A 16344-nucleotide genomic window follows, 5' to 3' on the forward strand; every position below is an offset into this window, starting at 1 on the left:
TCGTGTCGTGTCGTGGTGTCAGATTATTGAGCTGTTCTCTGCTAAAAGAACCGAGTTTTAAGCAGCAGTCTGCAATAATAAGTCTCTCACATCTCTTTCAGCTGCGTTTCAAACAAAACGACTTGTTCATCACAGGACAAAGAAGACACAGCAGGGACACTACATTCATTCTGTATGACTGTTGGAGTATCGCTGCACTTTGCCGTAGGGTTTAGTTGTTAGTGTGCACTGCAGGAGGCAAGCTGTCTGCTGCAGACAGGGGGCGTTCCCTACAATCTGTGGGCGTTCCTCATTCCTCATGCAATGCAACCTAATCTGGGAATCCATCAAGGAAGTTCAGTTGGAGCAAAGTTTCACTTCAGAAGGTAAGACGTGATTGTTGTTGTTGTTGTTGTTGTTGTTGTTGTTTTTCTGCATTTTTATTGTTGTGATCATTAAACTGCTGCTGTATGTAGAAGTTAAAATAACTGTAGTATAGGCTCCATGGTATATGGATAGATTCGTGTAAGGTAGACGTTGGTGTTTCTGCAGAACCAGCTGGGTGTGTCTATTACACAGTAATAGGTATACACACACACACACACACACACACACACACACACACACACACACACACACACACACACACACACACACACACACACACACACACACACACACACACACACACACACAGCCAGGTGATTTTATTTATGTCACACAGGTTCATACATGTACTACTATGTGTGCAACTGCTGGGTCGGATGAAGCAAACTGCATATTATTATTATGACTGTAGAACACTTACTGTTCTGTTGTAAACAAGACAGTCTTTAAAACACATTATTGCAGTTCATACACCTGCTATGCACACAGTCCTCTAACATTACTGTGTCCACAGTGGCCAGGGTGGTTCTCAAACATTTTAGTTTCAAGGACCAGCATAACTATGAGAGAGTACAAATGGTATATAGCCATTTGTAGGCTTACTAGGCTACACTCTCACAGTTACAGAACTGCAAGGATCCATTTGGAATCCCCCCAAGGAACCCCTTATGGTCCCTGGACCCCTTTGAGAACCACTGTTTTTGGAGACTTTCCAATGAGGAATATATAGAATAAATGGGACATAATGGGAATATACAGTATCATAATTATGCAGATACAAATCTAACATTTTACCATAACAGTAATCTCTCAAGAACAGATTCTGCTCTCCGCTTGAATCTGTCGGGGAGTTCGTCATAACGTGTATGCACTGGCCTACAAGTGGGCGTGCCTTCAGATCAGGAAGCAGGCCGCGCTTTACCCAATCAAATGTAGTGGGCGGGATTTACTGTCTGCTCTCGCTTCCCACTGAAAGCAAACCGAAACTCATTTAACAATAGCGTCCTCGGAGCAGACAAAACCACGGAAAGATATTCACATTTTAACTTGCTCTTTCATCATAGAAACAAGTGGGCTTATAACCAAAACGATCCATGTTCTCTGGGAGAAGTGGTGTTAGTGTTCCGTGTAGAAATATTGTTAGTGGGAATGAAAACATAAGCGCACCACCGGAAGTGGAGCGCTGAGGGCAGACCAAAAACCCCGGTTTCCTTGCGCACGGGTGCTACGTTGAGTTCCCCCCAGAGCCAAGTGAAAGAGTAAAAAAAACAGCAGAGGGCGCTGTTTTTCCTTTTTATTTGGCGATGGGTTCCCAGATTGCCATAACAGTAACAGGCACAATAAATCAATCTGATAGAATTGAGAGCAACTAACAACTTTAGTTGAGTCCAACTTGAATGGAATGAGTTGAGGCGTTTAACGTTATAATTAACTTTAATAGAACAACAACACAATTGAATTCCCTATGATGATTGATTGATTGATTGATTGAATACTTTATTTAGAAGTTTTCCGAAAAAAAGCACATGAAAGTACAGTACAGTTTAAAATACAAGGTCAACTAAATAGGATTGAAAAGCCCATGAAAGCCTAATGGCTTGTTTCAAATGGGGTCCCTGTGTACTCAATTCATATAGTGACCCCCCACTTTTCTCCAAAAGGCCTCCACATAAATCTTCACCATGGACTTCATAACATCATATCTCATATCATAATAAATCTCTGCTGGCGGCCAGAAACCAGCTATGCCCAAAATATTTTTACTTTTCAGGAAATGAAACAAAAAACATGTTTTTAGAACAACACAACACTTTCCTCATCAAAGTTGGTATGGTGACTTTATACATGGTCAGATACTTTAACTCATTGTGTCCTTATTTTATCATCACACTTAGGAGGTTTTTGACCAGGCATTAATGTGGAGATAGGGTTTTTTTCTGTCTGACTTCATCATTCTAATCAATGATGGAAAGCTGATCTCCACAAGTTGGAGTTATAGGTGGTTTGACCGACAGTTGGAGTTAAGAGGTTTAGTCAGAAGCGATTTTTGTAAAATCCACACACAGACGTAAAGGGTGTTCAATAACACTGATTTATTAAAGGAATAGTTCACCCAAAAAAAGTACTTTTTTTTCTATCGATTAGTCACCCCATGGAGACTTGAATTTATGGATATGTTTTGTTGTTTTTGTTGCATTCCTAAGCCAATAATTTGACACAAATGAGACTCTTTGTGTCTCCTACCGGAACCGCTGCCAGTCATCAAATGATTGGCTTAGGAATGCGACAAAAACATAAAAAATATCCATGAATTCAAGTCTCCATTTTGGGGGTAAACTATCCCTTAATTTCTTTTTTTTTAATGTTGAAAAATGGCCTGACAACGACGAAATATCAAATCGATTGAGTCCAGTGAAGGAATGCAGTCTCTTGGCCCAAACAGTGACTTATAGTGTAGTGTTGGCACAGTACAGTGTGGTCTGTCTGTCTGCACGTGTGACGATGGGAGAATGCACTGTGTGCACGCAGATGGTTGTAATTTAACTGGAATTCCTATTTAATGGGATGCTGGTATACTGTAAATTATACATGTGATAGGAGAGTGCCCGCTGAATGCACTGCATGCTCATGAGTAATTAAACAGGGCATACTTTGAACCAAAACATGCCTTAAGACCCAACTATTGCCCTTTTTATAAAGCAGTGGTTCTCAAACTTTTTTCATGTCAAGGACCCCAATATTAACATGTATTTGGCTGCAGACCTCAAGATTTGTGTTGTTAAAATGTAGATTTTCCACCCCAAATGTATCACATGTATTTTTAAGCTTTTTTTGAAAAATAAATAGCAGATCTGATGCTTGTAGATCGGCTATTTTCAAATACCTAGTCTATTTATGTAGGGCTAAATGGGTTAAAGTTGCATCCAAATCGACATTTCTAACAACACAAATCTTGTTATCAGTTTAACCGGGACTGATTTCTGATGCTAGTATATATTAACTCATTTTGTTGGGGACCCCCTGGCCTGGAACCACCTCATGGACCCCTGGGGGTTTCCTGGGACCCCCAACTTTGAGAACCACTGTTTAATTAAAAGGTTCAAATGTTTATATTGAAATTGTGCAAATGTTCCTGTTTAAGTTGATGATTAATTGTCACTCATATACAGTGCTTGCGATTAACTGCTATTTCTGTTTGTTTTTTTCATATTTGAAAATGTGTGAGCATTTTTCAACATGGAAACGATTATGACGATTATGCAAAGATTATTGTGACAGGCCTATTCCTGAGGTTTTCTGGAAATGTACCGATCCTTTTGCAACCCATATATGTCAAAGCGCTTGGACTTGACTTTTAAGACATGGCATTGCATTAGGCCTGTCACAAGAATTATTACATAATCACCTGATCGCAATTAGGTCGCAATTATTTGTGTGATGATTCATCGTCAAGCAGAATTTCATGATTGTGAGTAGTGGTGGAAAGTAACTAAGTACATTTACTCAAGTACTGCACTTAAGTACATACAGTTGAGTATTTCCAGTTTTCAATACTTTTACTCCACTACATCGCTGAGAGAAATATTGTACTTTCACTCCACTACAATTATTTGAAAACTTCAGTTATTAGTTACTTTGCATATATACATTATTATATTATAAAACATACATTTAACACTTTAGCCCTATTTTATACATAGGTTATTTGAAAATAGCCGATCTACAAGCTCTATTTTTCAAGCTGCTATTTTCAAACATTTTGGTACTTTTACTTTTTGGTAGTTTAAGTATATTTTGATGCCAATACTTTGGTACTTCAACTCAAGTAACATTTTGAACACAGGCCTTTTACTTGCGACAGAGTGTATCTACATTGCAGTATCGATACTTTTACTTAAGTAAACTACCTGAGTACTTCTTCCAGCACTGCATGTGAGTGAGTGTAGGATAGGATGCAGAGGTACAGTATTTGGGTGTCGCCTGACGTCGTTGACAGCAGGGTATGTGAAACATGTGATTTATCCTCAGGGCGTTCTCTGACATGCTACGGCTCATCTGCAGAGACAAAGCATGCATGACTGTAGGTATAGGAGCAGCAGTAGTACAGTAGTAGTATAGTGTTTGGTTAATAGCCTACAGCTACTACTGGACCAAGTCATTGGAAAACAAAGTCATGTTTAATTGGGCTTGTAGTCCATACAGTAAAGACTGTAAGTATAACATGAGTTAGTTACTAGTTATAGACTCTTTAACTGCTGTTTTTGGGACCTTGTTGTGAGTTTGTTGTGCAACAAACCCAGAGAGTCTCACACTTAATATCTTGTGAAATTCCTGTTTCTGGGAACGCAACGCAACGCACACACACGCAGCAAACTTTGGCTTCTTCTTGCACAAGCCGTGGCAGGCTATATTCTGCAAGAATCCCCTTATTGTGTTGTGTTAATAATGTCATAATAATAAACTTTATTTGTGTAGCTCCTTTCATACAGGGTTGCAGTTCAAAGCGCTTCACAGGCAGGACAGAACTCAAATACTTCACAATTAAGAGAGATAAGTGAGATACAGGCAAAAACACAGAATATGTCATGGGCATAAGGACGGGCATAGGATTTAGAATAACACACAATAAGTAAATAAAGATAAAAAGTCCGGCATAGGCCTGAAAAGTGCTAGGAGAAGGCTAGCCTAAAGAGGTGTGTCTTTAGCTTATGTTTAGACATTTCTATGGAGTTATAGCCTCTCTAACTTCCCCAGGAAGCAGTGGTGTAAATGAATTTACTCAAGTACTGTACTTAAAGTACCATTTTGAGGTAATTTTACTTTACTGGAGTATTTCCAATTGTCAATACTTTTACTTCTACGCCGTTACATCTCAGAGGCAATATTATACTTTTTACTCCTCTACAATTATTTGACAGCTTTAGTTACTAGTAGTTACTTTGTAGATTTAGATTATTATCTCAAAACATACATTAACCACTTCAGCCCTATATATACATTTCGGCCATTTGAAAATAGGCGATCTACAAGCTCACTGACGCATTGTGAGCTTGTAGATCAGCTATTTTCAAAAGATTTGTATGCACAGGAACATGCACTGGGATATTCTGCATAATGAGTACTTTTTGAAACCAATACTTCTGTACTTTTACTCAAGTACATTTTGAATTCTGAACTTTTACTTGAGTATTTCTGCATTGCAGTATTGATACCTTTACTTAAGTAAAACGTGTGACTTCTTCTTCCACCTTTGCCAGGAAGTCCCGTATGTTCCACAGTTTTGTTGCATAGAAAGAAAAGGCTGTGTGTGTGTGTGTGTGTGTGTGTGTGTGTGTGTGTGTGTGTGTGTGTGTGTGTGTGTGTGTGTGTGTGTGTGTGTGTGTGCGTGTGCGTGTGCGTGTTGTGTTGTGTTGTGTTGTGTTGTGTTGAGTGTGTCGGTGCTGCAGGAGAGGAGAGGAGAGGAGAGCAGAGGAAGGAGAGCTAAAGAGGGAGTCAGTCAGTCCACAGTCTCACACACATCCCTGCTCCCCTGCTGAATGCCTTTCACGGCCCTGCATTACCATCACTATGGCTCTGACAGAATTATTGCTGCTCTGACTTCAGCGCTCAGCGCACTCTGGCCATTCGTCTGAATGCAGCACTTTCTTTTTAAACTTCTCGCACACGTTCGCCCGTTCCTGTTCCTCCTCCTCCTCCTCCTCCTCCTCCTTCTCCCCGAGTCTCACTTTCTGCCCCCTGTGTTAAATCTTTTGTTTTTGTGCTTCTCTCTATACCCCTGTTGTTTACCAAACTGTGGGTCGGGACCCAGGTTCGGGTAGCAGACCAATTTTTATGGGTCGCAAGTAAAAAAAATGTTTTCCTACATTTAAATATATATGTATTTCAAAAGATTAAAAAAATAAGTAAATTAAAAACAATTCCAACATTTTTCAAAAGTATTTCATAAAAAAAAAAAAAAAAAAAAAGTCCATAAGTACATTTAGCGAGCTTGTAGATATGCTATTTTCACTAGTTTGGGTCCCAGGCAAATGTCTACATTTTCCTTTTGGGTCTTGAGCTAAAACATTTGGGAACCACAGCTCTATACAGTACATATTCTTTCCACTCTCTCTCTCTCTCTCTCTCTCTCTCTCTCTCTGTCGGATGTGAACGGTTTGTGATGTTGAGAGAGAGAGAGAAAAAAAACTCCATGATATCCATGCAACCTTAATGTCTCTCAACCCTTCCCCCCTCTCTTTTCCCTTTGTTTTGGGTAGGTCAGTGCCATCCGTCTCACTATGGAGGACAGCCCGCTGAGAGAGGCCAGTGAAGGGGCCATTGCCCTCCACCAGACTTCCTCCCCCAGTTAACACGCAGTGCATTCCCCTCTGCTACCAGTTAAAGATAGGTTTGTTACGTTAACAACAATATCCTCCACATTAAGTCCAAAACACACAAAGGAGCCATGATGATGATGAGTCCCTCGCTGGCCCTGTGTGCCCGCTGGCTCCTCCTCCTCCTTCCCCCGGCCTTGGCGCTGGCAGAGGACACGCCCATGGACCTGGTCGCCCGCAAAACGGTGCCCTATCACAGTGAGTATACAGTGGTGGGAAAAAAAGTACTCAATTTTGTTTAGAAATACTCTGTTACTCAGTAAAAGTCATAAAAGTCTAAATTGACTTGAGTAAAAGTAACCAAAGTATTGGTATCAAAATGTACTTTAGTACCAAAAGTAGAAAATACTCATTATACAGAATGTCCCACTTCAAGTTTTCAAATGTATAAAGATCTTTTGAAAATAGCAGATCTACAAGCTCACAATGCGTCGCATCGCGACGCATTGTGAGCTTGTAGATCTGCTATTTTCAAATGGACAAAATGTATATAGGGCTGAAGTGGTTAATGTATGTTTTGTAATAATAATCAAAATCTACAAATTAACTAGTAACTAAAGTTTTTAAATACATGTAGTGGAGTAAAAGTACAATATTTGGATCTGAGATGTTGTGGAGTAGAAGTACATGTATTGGAAATTGGATATACTCAAGTAAAGTACAAATACCTAAACATTTTACTTAAGTACAGTACTTAAGTAAATGTACTTAGTTTCTTTCCACCACTGAGTGAGTATCACTGCCTTTTGGTCCCAAAAACAACACAGCTTGTTCTTTCTCCTATGGTAGATTTACTGCACTCTTACTGGCAAACAATCCAACGTAAAACTGTACAAAATAAAGCATAAATACACACACATAAATAATGGAACATAAAGCATAAACATTATACAACATGAATGTAATGAAAGCAGAACCGGAACAAAAACACACCTCGCTGGCTGCACATAAACCAAAGGGAATGAGAGTGCAGGAATCCATGGCCGACAAACAGCCACGCACAACTGGAACAAAATCAATACATCAAACATATAAGGAAGACACATGATCGTAACATAAAAGATATAAATAAATATTATTTAGAATAGCAAACAGCAAGTATCTTGTTCAGTCACGCGAGACGCTCAAACAAAACGCTCCTCAGCGAGCGGAAGTGTATAGTATAACACGCTTGTGGGTCTCCATGAAACCAAACTATATAAAGCGTTCCGGATTGAATGACTAAATTGGCACTTCCGGTACCTCAAGTACTGTACGTGGGCAACCCAAGTTCAGGGCAAATAAATGATATAACAATAAAGAATATGAATATAAATGATACGTAGGCTAAGCAGCCTCGTCAAAGTGGCCAGCAAGATTTCTGGGAGAACCCAGGCCCAACTCATAGAACTATATAAGAGGCAGATGCTTAAGAGAGCCTCCTCCCTCCTGGAAGTAGAGGATCACCCACTTCGGTCTGAGTTTGAACTGCTGCCCTCAGGCCGTCGGCTGAGGGTGCCCAAAGCAAAGAATAAACGGTTCAAACTATCCTTTGTCCCGGCTGCTATTCAACTGCTGAACAGCAGATAGCACTTTATTTTTGCCTCTCTGCACATAATGCCCACTAATGCACTTTTGATGACTTTGCCACTCTGAATTTGAATGTCATGAATTCTCTGTCTGTAGTGCCCTGTTCTTAGATCTCAGTCTTGTATTGAATGTTGTTGTTATGTTGTTGTTTTTTATTATGATCTGGCTGCAAACCAATTTCCCGCAAGGGACAATAAAGCTACCTTGACCTTGGCCTGCGAGGTTAGTTCAGGCAGTATATATTCGAGAGGTTACGCTGCTCATTACTATGTGGCTGTATACAGTGTCATGCAAGACCCATACGTCATACGCTGACGTGGCAATCAGCTGACCAATTGGGCGGGTTATTTAAGCTCACCTAAATCTGCGTTCCTTCCGCTTTATGTGTTCTGGTTGTTGCCATGCGGCTGTTTGCTCCCACCACCACCCCAGCACCACCAGTGGGCTCTGCTATTGGTTCTGTTCCCCATGGGTATTGTTATTGTATATCTATCTCCCTGCTCTTATTGTTTAATGATGGTTGTCTAATTGTGCTAAGCAGGGAGAAATATGTAGCAGAGCCTGAACACCAAGATAAAATATTACATCCACACTTGTATTCTCATTCTGTAATGTATCAATCTATTCGTTCTATTATATTGGTTCAATCTATTTGTGAGTTATCTGACTGAACCAAAATTGCAACATATTATGGCAGCTGCAGTGAGTGTCGTCATCGTGTCCATCTTCCTGTCCCAGCATTTTCTGTCTCTCCTCCTAAACTGTAGTTTAGGCTTGGCTGGGACAGCTTTTTTTGTATGATAGTGTTGTTGTTGCGGCAGAAACCTCTTATCTCCATATTTTATTTTTTTGTGTTTTTTCGTACATTAACACCCCTACTTGATCATACTACAGTGTCACACAAACATATCAAAAGTAGCAGATCTTGAGCTTGTAGATCTGCTACTTTTGCTATTTTTTTTATTGAATCCTGAAAAGTAACAGAGTGCTCATCATAACCATCTGAGCAGCCATCAGTTGGGTTAATCTGAAAAAATAAATAAAAATGAATTTCTCCCTCAGGATTAACACATCCACTTCCAGAGGTTAATCTCATAATGTACTCACCAGTGCCAAGGTTTTATTGTTGTTTTTTTCACGTTGCCATAGACCCCGTTAAAATCCTTAAGAATGCGCGATGCACTGTTTGTAAACATCGTGCACATGTCCCTGTGTCTCCCAGTGCAGACCACGTGTCAAACGGGGCATCCATGTTGTAGTTAGAACGGTTTATGTTAAACAGTGATGACCGAGGAGAAAAAACTACAAGGGAGAAAAAGGCGTTTTAGTGTGCGCTTTAGAATGGAGGCCGACGGGAAACGCAAAACCGGATCGCAAATAGTTCCGTTCCGGTGGTGTTAGACTGAAAATGGTCCGTGTCGAGAATTGAAAAAAAAAAAAAAATTGAAAAAAAGGAAAAAGCACCCGGACCGTAGCACTACGGTCTCGGCACTTAACAGTTGGATTTAATGGACCGTAGGACTACGTTCTTGGCGTTTAATGTGTTAACAGGTCTCCCCTTTCCCTCTCCCCTGTATTATGAACATCATCTTAGGTGCCAACGGCCGTCTGTTCCGTGAGGAAGGGGTGACTAACTACTCCACCATGCTGCTGAGAGAAGACCTGGGTCTGCTGGTGGTGGGAGCGAGGGAGGCCGTCTACGCTCTGGACCTCCGGGACATCTCCAACAAGAAGGCTGAGGTGAAAAAGGAGGTCTTTCTGAAAAGTGGGGGGTCCCCAGCTAAATGATAGTTTGGAACCAAAGAGACACTTAGAGGTCTGTAACTCTGACAGTGTACAAATGGAACCAAATGCATGTGTACACTCTCAGAGTGAAATTAACAGTGAGGATTGTAATTGTGTAGATTGGGGCCATAGAGATAAAACATGATCAAATGGGTGTCCGTGGCCTAATGCATATCAAACAGGGGTCTTTGAATTAAAAAAAAAAAAAAAACGTTTGAGAAGCACTGATGTACAAAACGAATGTTCCTATTTTTTAGGCGAGCTGGAAGGTGACGCCTGAGCAGCAGCAAGAGTGCAAGAACAAAGGCAAGAATGCTCAGGTGAGTGCAGATCAGACCATTTGTGAACGTTCAACACCACTTAACTTAACCAAAAATGCTTGAGATTTGAGACTTTTCGACTATAATGAAATGCCCAAAGTAGGAAGTAGGAACGCCAGTTTGAAAGTGGTCAAAGGTGGTGCAAGGGATATTTCTTTGTAAAAAAGTTTATGTTGAAAAGTTAATATTCTGATAGTAATCATTGCTAAAATGTTTTTGTTCAGTAACAGGGTCCTCCCCGTCTCTGATCGAAACAATCTTGTGGAATCCTTTCTCCTGACTAGATATAATCTGGAGAGACGGAGACACCCCTGTTACTCTTATATAGAACAATTTATAATAATAAATGTATATATACAAAATATATTCACAGGTAGAGTGTAAGAACTACATCAGGACTCTTCATTCGATGGGGGATGGAAGGATCTATGTATGTGGGACCAACGCCTTCGACCCAGCATGTAGATACATGGTGAGAAACATCACTACCTAGCTAGCGTGTAGATAGATACATGAAGTCTGTAACGGTCCATTTGGAGTTACAGACCCTCTTAATCCTGTGTGCAACTTAAAAATAAGTTTCATTACAATACATTTGTTGTAATTTCTTTTATAAATATTTGAAGTTTTTCAGAAAACTTAGGTCAGGATTTAGAAGGCGTTTTTAGAATCGGCCTCAGGTCTAAATGGGTTAAACAAAATTCATATAGTGCACACAGCGATGTAGATTTTTTTCATCCAAAAAGTCAAATAATGGCCGATATGTCAGGCAGAGCGACACATTGGTCTGCCTCTAGTACCGGGAGACGGTCTCATCTTTGTCCGTCTCCCGGGTCCCATTTTTATTTTCTCATGAAGTGATTTTAACCCATTAAGATTTTTAGATTTGAGCTAAAAAGCATTATTTTACACTTTGGGCTATTCAAAAATAGCAGATATACAAGCTCATAGCGCGGCACCGAGTGCCGCGCTACGAGCTTGTAGATCTGCTATTTTTGAAAAATCGTGAAAATGTGTGCAAATCTTTGAATATATGTATTTTTAAAGCGAATATTTTTAACTCAAATCTTTGCTTCTGGGGGGTCCCTGGAACAATATATTTTGATAGGGGTCGGCGGCCAAATACATATCATTTTGGGGGTCCTTGACATGAAAAAGTTTGAGCACCACTGATATAGAAACACACGTTTTTCAGAATACTGTTGGGATTTAGGAGACATGTAGAATCGGCTTCAGGTCTTAATCGGTTAAGTCAAGACAATGGGTTTTTCTTGTGCAGTCATACGCAGATGGAACCCTGGCCCTGGAGGAGAAAGAAGAAGACGGGAAAGGGAAGTGTCCCTTTGACCCCTTCCAGAGGTACTCCTCCATCATGGTTGGTGAGTGGCAGTTACATGCATACTACATACTCCATGAATCATGGAGTCTGTGAGACTCCATGAGACTGTGTATAAATTAGCATGAGTTAAAGGGCGGGCCGCAACCAGCATTATAACTATACAGTTCACCAGTGTCATGGTTGTAATTTTTAAAACAACATATTTATACTAGTTATAAGGTTACAGGTCATAGTGCTTGGTGTGGATGGCCATTTAGAAGCAATTGAGGGCTGTTAACTGGTAATAAGACAACTTCTGTTGTTCAGAACCATAGACAGTCAAAAATATGGACAGTGTTACGCCTATATACTCTATAGACCGTAAAAGAAGACTATTTTTCAGAAATTTCAAATCCGGCATCTTTCTATATCCTATGGGCGCGGAAATGAATGCTATTGTGTGTAGCTTGTCAATCAAATCATCACAAGGTAGCCACGCCCCTCCTACAGCATACCCTACTTTATTGCCAATTTTTAAATAAATGGGACCATAATTTACCAAAACGCATATCATGGAGATTGAAAGAAGACTTTAAACTAGCGACTGGAAGCATATAGTATATATGACAATGTTTATTAAGGTAATAAAATCAAGTATAAAGTTCGGCAAAAACCCATCCGCTTGAATGGACTAGGATAAGGATCATTCCTTTTAACAGGTCGTTCATGAAAGTCCTTGCGGTCTTGTTTCCAATGAGAACCTGTGAGCAATTAGGGGTTAAGAGTCTTGCTCAGGGACAAATTTCATTTTATCGACACATATGCTGATCTGGCCTGGAATCGAACCTGGGGCAACCAGGGCCTCTGGCTCCCTAGGTGGGCTCCCCAACAGGCCATTCAGACCATTCATATGAACTGTCTCTTCCTGTACAGCCTCAATTTACAACTTGGATGCTAGACCCTTGTTCAGAACATAACTTGTATTATTCCTGGCGCCCTGCCATCTAGTCTGCACACAAACAGAGCATTAACAACAACTAAACCAAAGTCTCCCCATATCCCACACAGTGCCCCACTTTCCACACTGGTTATTGTTACAGGAAACAGGAGTAACCTAACAGGGCGGCCATTGACACAATGGTTGCCCCGATTGCCCCGGGGCAATGTTTTGTTTCATACATTTTTTTAGATGGGTTTCTACACAATGGGAAGAAACCTTCTCTTGTTTGCTTTCAGAACAACATGAGATATGTCCAGTGGTGGAAAGTAACTAAGTACATTTACTCACTTAAGTACACTTTTGAGGTACTTTTACTTTACTGGAGTATTTCCAATTTTCAGTACTTTATACTTCTATACTTCTACTCCACTACATCTTAGAGGCAAATATAGGGTGACCACCTTCAAACAGGCCCATTGAGGGACAGATGAACCCGGGGAAATTTTTCTGCGGTTCTGGGCGGGTTGGGTTCGTTTTTTTCCAGTTTTTGGTTTCTTTATTTCGGTTTTAGGGTTAGGATTAGGGTTAGGTTAGGGCTATGTTATTTAATTCTTATTTTTGCCTGATTTTACCGCTTTATTATAAAAAAAAAACATTTAAAAAAAAAAAATTCATATCTTTGATTTTCGGGACATTGCTCTGCTTGTGCGGGACGCCGGACAGAGGGTCCAATTTCGGGACTGTCCCGCGAATTTCGGGACGGGTGGTCACCCTTGCACTTTTTACAATTATTTGAAAACTTCAGTTACTAGTTACTTATTTTGATTATTATTACAAAACATGCATTAACCACTTCAGCCCTATTTAAACGTTTTATTTGAAAATAATAGCAATCTACAAGCTCACAACACGTCATGATGCAACACATTGTGAGCTTGTAGATCTGTCATTTTTATCGCTACGTTTACTTAAGTAAAACATTTGAGTACTTTTCCCACCACTGGATATGTCTTTCCACACAAGATGAGTCTTTCCATACTTACTGTACGTACATGTTCGCTCTCTGCTCAGAGCTGCTGCACTCTGTCTGTGACAGCTGTTTTGCAGGACGAGTTATAAAAGAGCTGGTTGCAGGAAGAGAGCAGTGTTGTGGTTTGCTGGTGTTAACTTGCTAAAGGTCGACAGAGGCTCTGTGAAGGGTTTTGAGTGATAAATATGTCGCTGGCAAAAGTCAAACTTCCTCTTTCCATCTCCCCCTAGTATGATTTGGCTTAACTTCTGTTCAGAACAGCCAGAAAACAGAAAATATGTCACACTTGAGCCTCATTAAAAAGGACAAAATGGGCATTTCGCCCTGATGAAGAACTTCCGAGGTCGAAACATGTTGGAAGTTGCCTTTAAATAAATAAAGGCTGTTCCTCCTTTTTACTCCTGAGTGCCTGGATCTCCTGTGAGCACCTGGTTGTTCTGTTTTTTTCTGACCCTTAAACCCTATATCAGGGGTCTTCAACGTTTTCAGGCCAAGGACCCCCTAGCTGAGAGAGAGATGAAGCAGGGACCCCCTACTCTATATTGTATAAAATTGTGTTTCAGATTAAAGTTTTTTTTTTTACTTAGTCTGCTCTTTTTTCCCTCTACACATATAGCGTCTTTGCCAAAAATAGCCGATCTACAAGCTCTTGTTGAGAGCTTGTAGATCTGCTATTTTCGGCTAATTCCTCAGAAAAGGAATTTTAGGGTTCAAGTGGTTAATGTAAAAAAAAAAAAATCCTATCACACAAAGATTTGGCGGACCCCCTATAGTAGCTCTGAGGACCCCCTAGGGGTCCCGGACCCCCTGTTGAAGACCCCTGCCCTATATTATACTTTCATTGACCTGGAGCGCCACCCCCCCCCCCCCCCCCCAGGCCACTATAGTAGGCCCATTCCTTTTTCCCCTCAACACCAAATCTCTTCGAAAATAGCCGATTAACAGTCTCACTGTGAACTTGATGATCGGCTATTTTCCACCACAGAATAGGGGACGCTGGGGTTCATGTGGTTAAAGGTGTGTTTGTCTCATTGATTACGAATCATGTATGCTTGACATTACTGCCGACCACATTAGAGTACTGTGGTTTGTTAGAGTTCCAAGGAATGTGTTGGATTCCAGTCATTTCAGTACGGCATGCTAACAGGGTTGCCAGATCTGCTTATTATAATGTCCCCGCAAGATTTTATTTGAAAATAGCAGATCTACAAGCTCACAACGCGTCGCATCGCGACGCGTTGTGAGCTTGTAGATCTGCTATTTTCAAATAGCTGATGTATATGTTAAAGTGCTCATGATGTGGTCCATAGTCGCTTCTTTTGGGCTGGTTTTCCTAGACCTGGTTGCTTGTTTCTCAGAATCAGAATCTGGCAACCACTATATGCAAACCAATTTACAGAGACGTAATCCAACGCAGTGAACTTCATGTTGCCGATATGTGGTGTTTAAGATCAGTGTGTGTGTGTGTGTGTGTGTGTGTGTGTGTGTGTGTGTGTGTGTGTGTGTGTGTGTGTGTGTGTGTGTGTGTGTGTGTGTGTGTGTGTGTGTGTGTGTGTGTGTGTGTGTGTGCGTGTGCTCTTGGTGGTGTCTAGGTGACGACCTGTACTCAGCCACCTCTATGAACTTCCTGGGGTCTGAGCCCGTAGTGATGCGCAGCTCAGCGGCGTCTGCAGTCAGCTCAGTACGCACCGACTTCAAGAGCTCCTGGCTCAACGGTAAGACCTGCATGCCCCAGCATGCAATGCTGCATGGAACCGCGTGTGGATGTTGCACTGATACATTATTATTATTATATTATTATATAATATCATTTATTATCGTCTCCGCCAGGCCGAAGGCGTGGCCGAGACTATGTTTTCGCCCCTGTCCGTCCGTCTTTGTGTCCATCCATCTCTTTGTCTGTTTGTCTGTCTGTGTACACTACAGCTTATCTCTGGCCCAAACAACGTGAAACTGTGCCCACACACACTCCCTGGAGGCCAGAGCAAATGATCCTGTTATAGCGCCACCAGGAGGGCGATTTTTGCAACTTATTTTTGAGCGGTGCAACCGCTCCTATAAGAGGGTTTAGGACCCATCCGTGGTGAAAGTTTTTCTTTCCGTCGTGAAGATTTGTCTTTCGCTGTGACGCCATGCTGTGGAAAACACGCCCATAGGCTAAGCTTTGCAGGACGTGCTGTGATTGGCTAGCGAGACACATGATGAAATTAACTTCAAACTTCGCAGGACGTGCTGTGATTGGCTACTGAGATGCATGATGAAATTAATAACTCATAAATATCACCGCTCACTTCACACTGGGTGTGATTTTTTTATATTACTCCTACATATTTTGTCCTAACATCACGTGGATCGGTACACATTATCTCTGTAGTCATGTGATCAAGACAGAGCTGTCCTATTTTTCATATTCCATCCTGATTGGCTAAGATTGGCTTCCAAAGTCTGCAGGAGTGGCCCGTTTTGAACAAAATGCCTCTAATCACGAACGCAGCGTCCGGTTGCTGTGAAACTTTGCACACACATTCCCACTAGGCAAAGGAAGAAATGCCACCCATTTTTCAAATCGGCCTCATATTGGTGCTATAACAGGCTGATTTCTGTGAGCAGTTAATCTCCCGCACCATTGGACCGGTCGGCGT

At 41.1% G+C, this 16344-nt stretch overlaps 1 protein-coding gene across 1 annotated transcript in view; it reads left to right on the forward strand.

The window, feature by feature from the left end:
- sema4e (semaphorin 4e) overlaps positions 1–16344 on the forward strand; it is a 28541-nt gene continuing 12197 nt past the window's right edge. The window contains exons 1-7 of the mRNA XM_084056439.1: positions 1–365; positions 6624–6938; positions 9904–10049; positions 10352–10414; positions 10788–10886; positions 11694–11793; positions 15295–15417. Coding sequence (XP_083912565.1) covers positions 6812–6938; positions 9904–10049; positions 10352–10414; positions 10788–10886; positions 11694–11793; positions 15295–15417 — 658 coding nt within the window. The 5' untranslated portion in view covers positions 1–365; positions 6624–6811. The remainder of the gene's footprint in view (positions 366–6623; positions 6939–9903; positions 10050–10351; positions 10415–10787; positions 10887–11693; positions 11794–15294; positions 15418–16344) is intronic.

This window comes from Gymnoscopelus microlampas (assembly GCF_963454915.1).
Source record: "Gymnoscopelus microlampas genome assembly, chromosome: 5".
Classification (NCBI taxonomy): domain Eukaryota; kingdom Metazoa; phylum Chordata; class Actinopteri; order Myctophiformes; family Myctophidae; genus Gymnoscopelus; species Gymnoscopelus microlampas.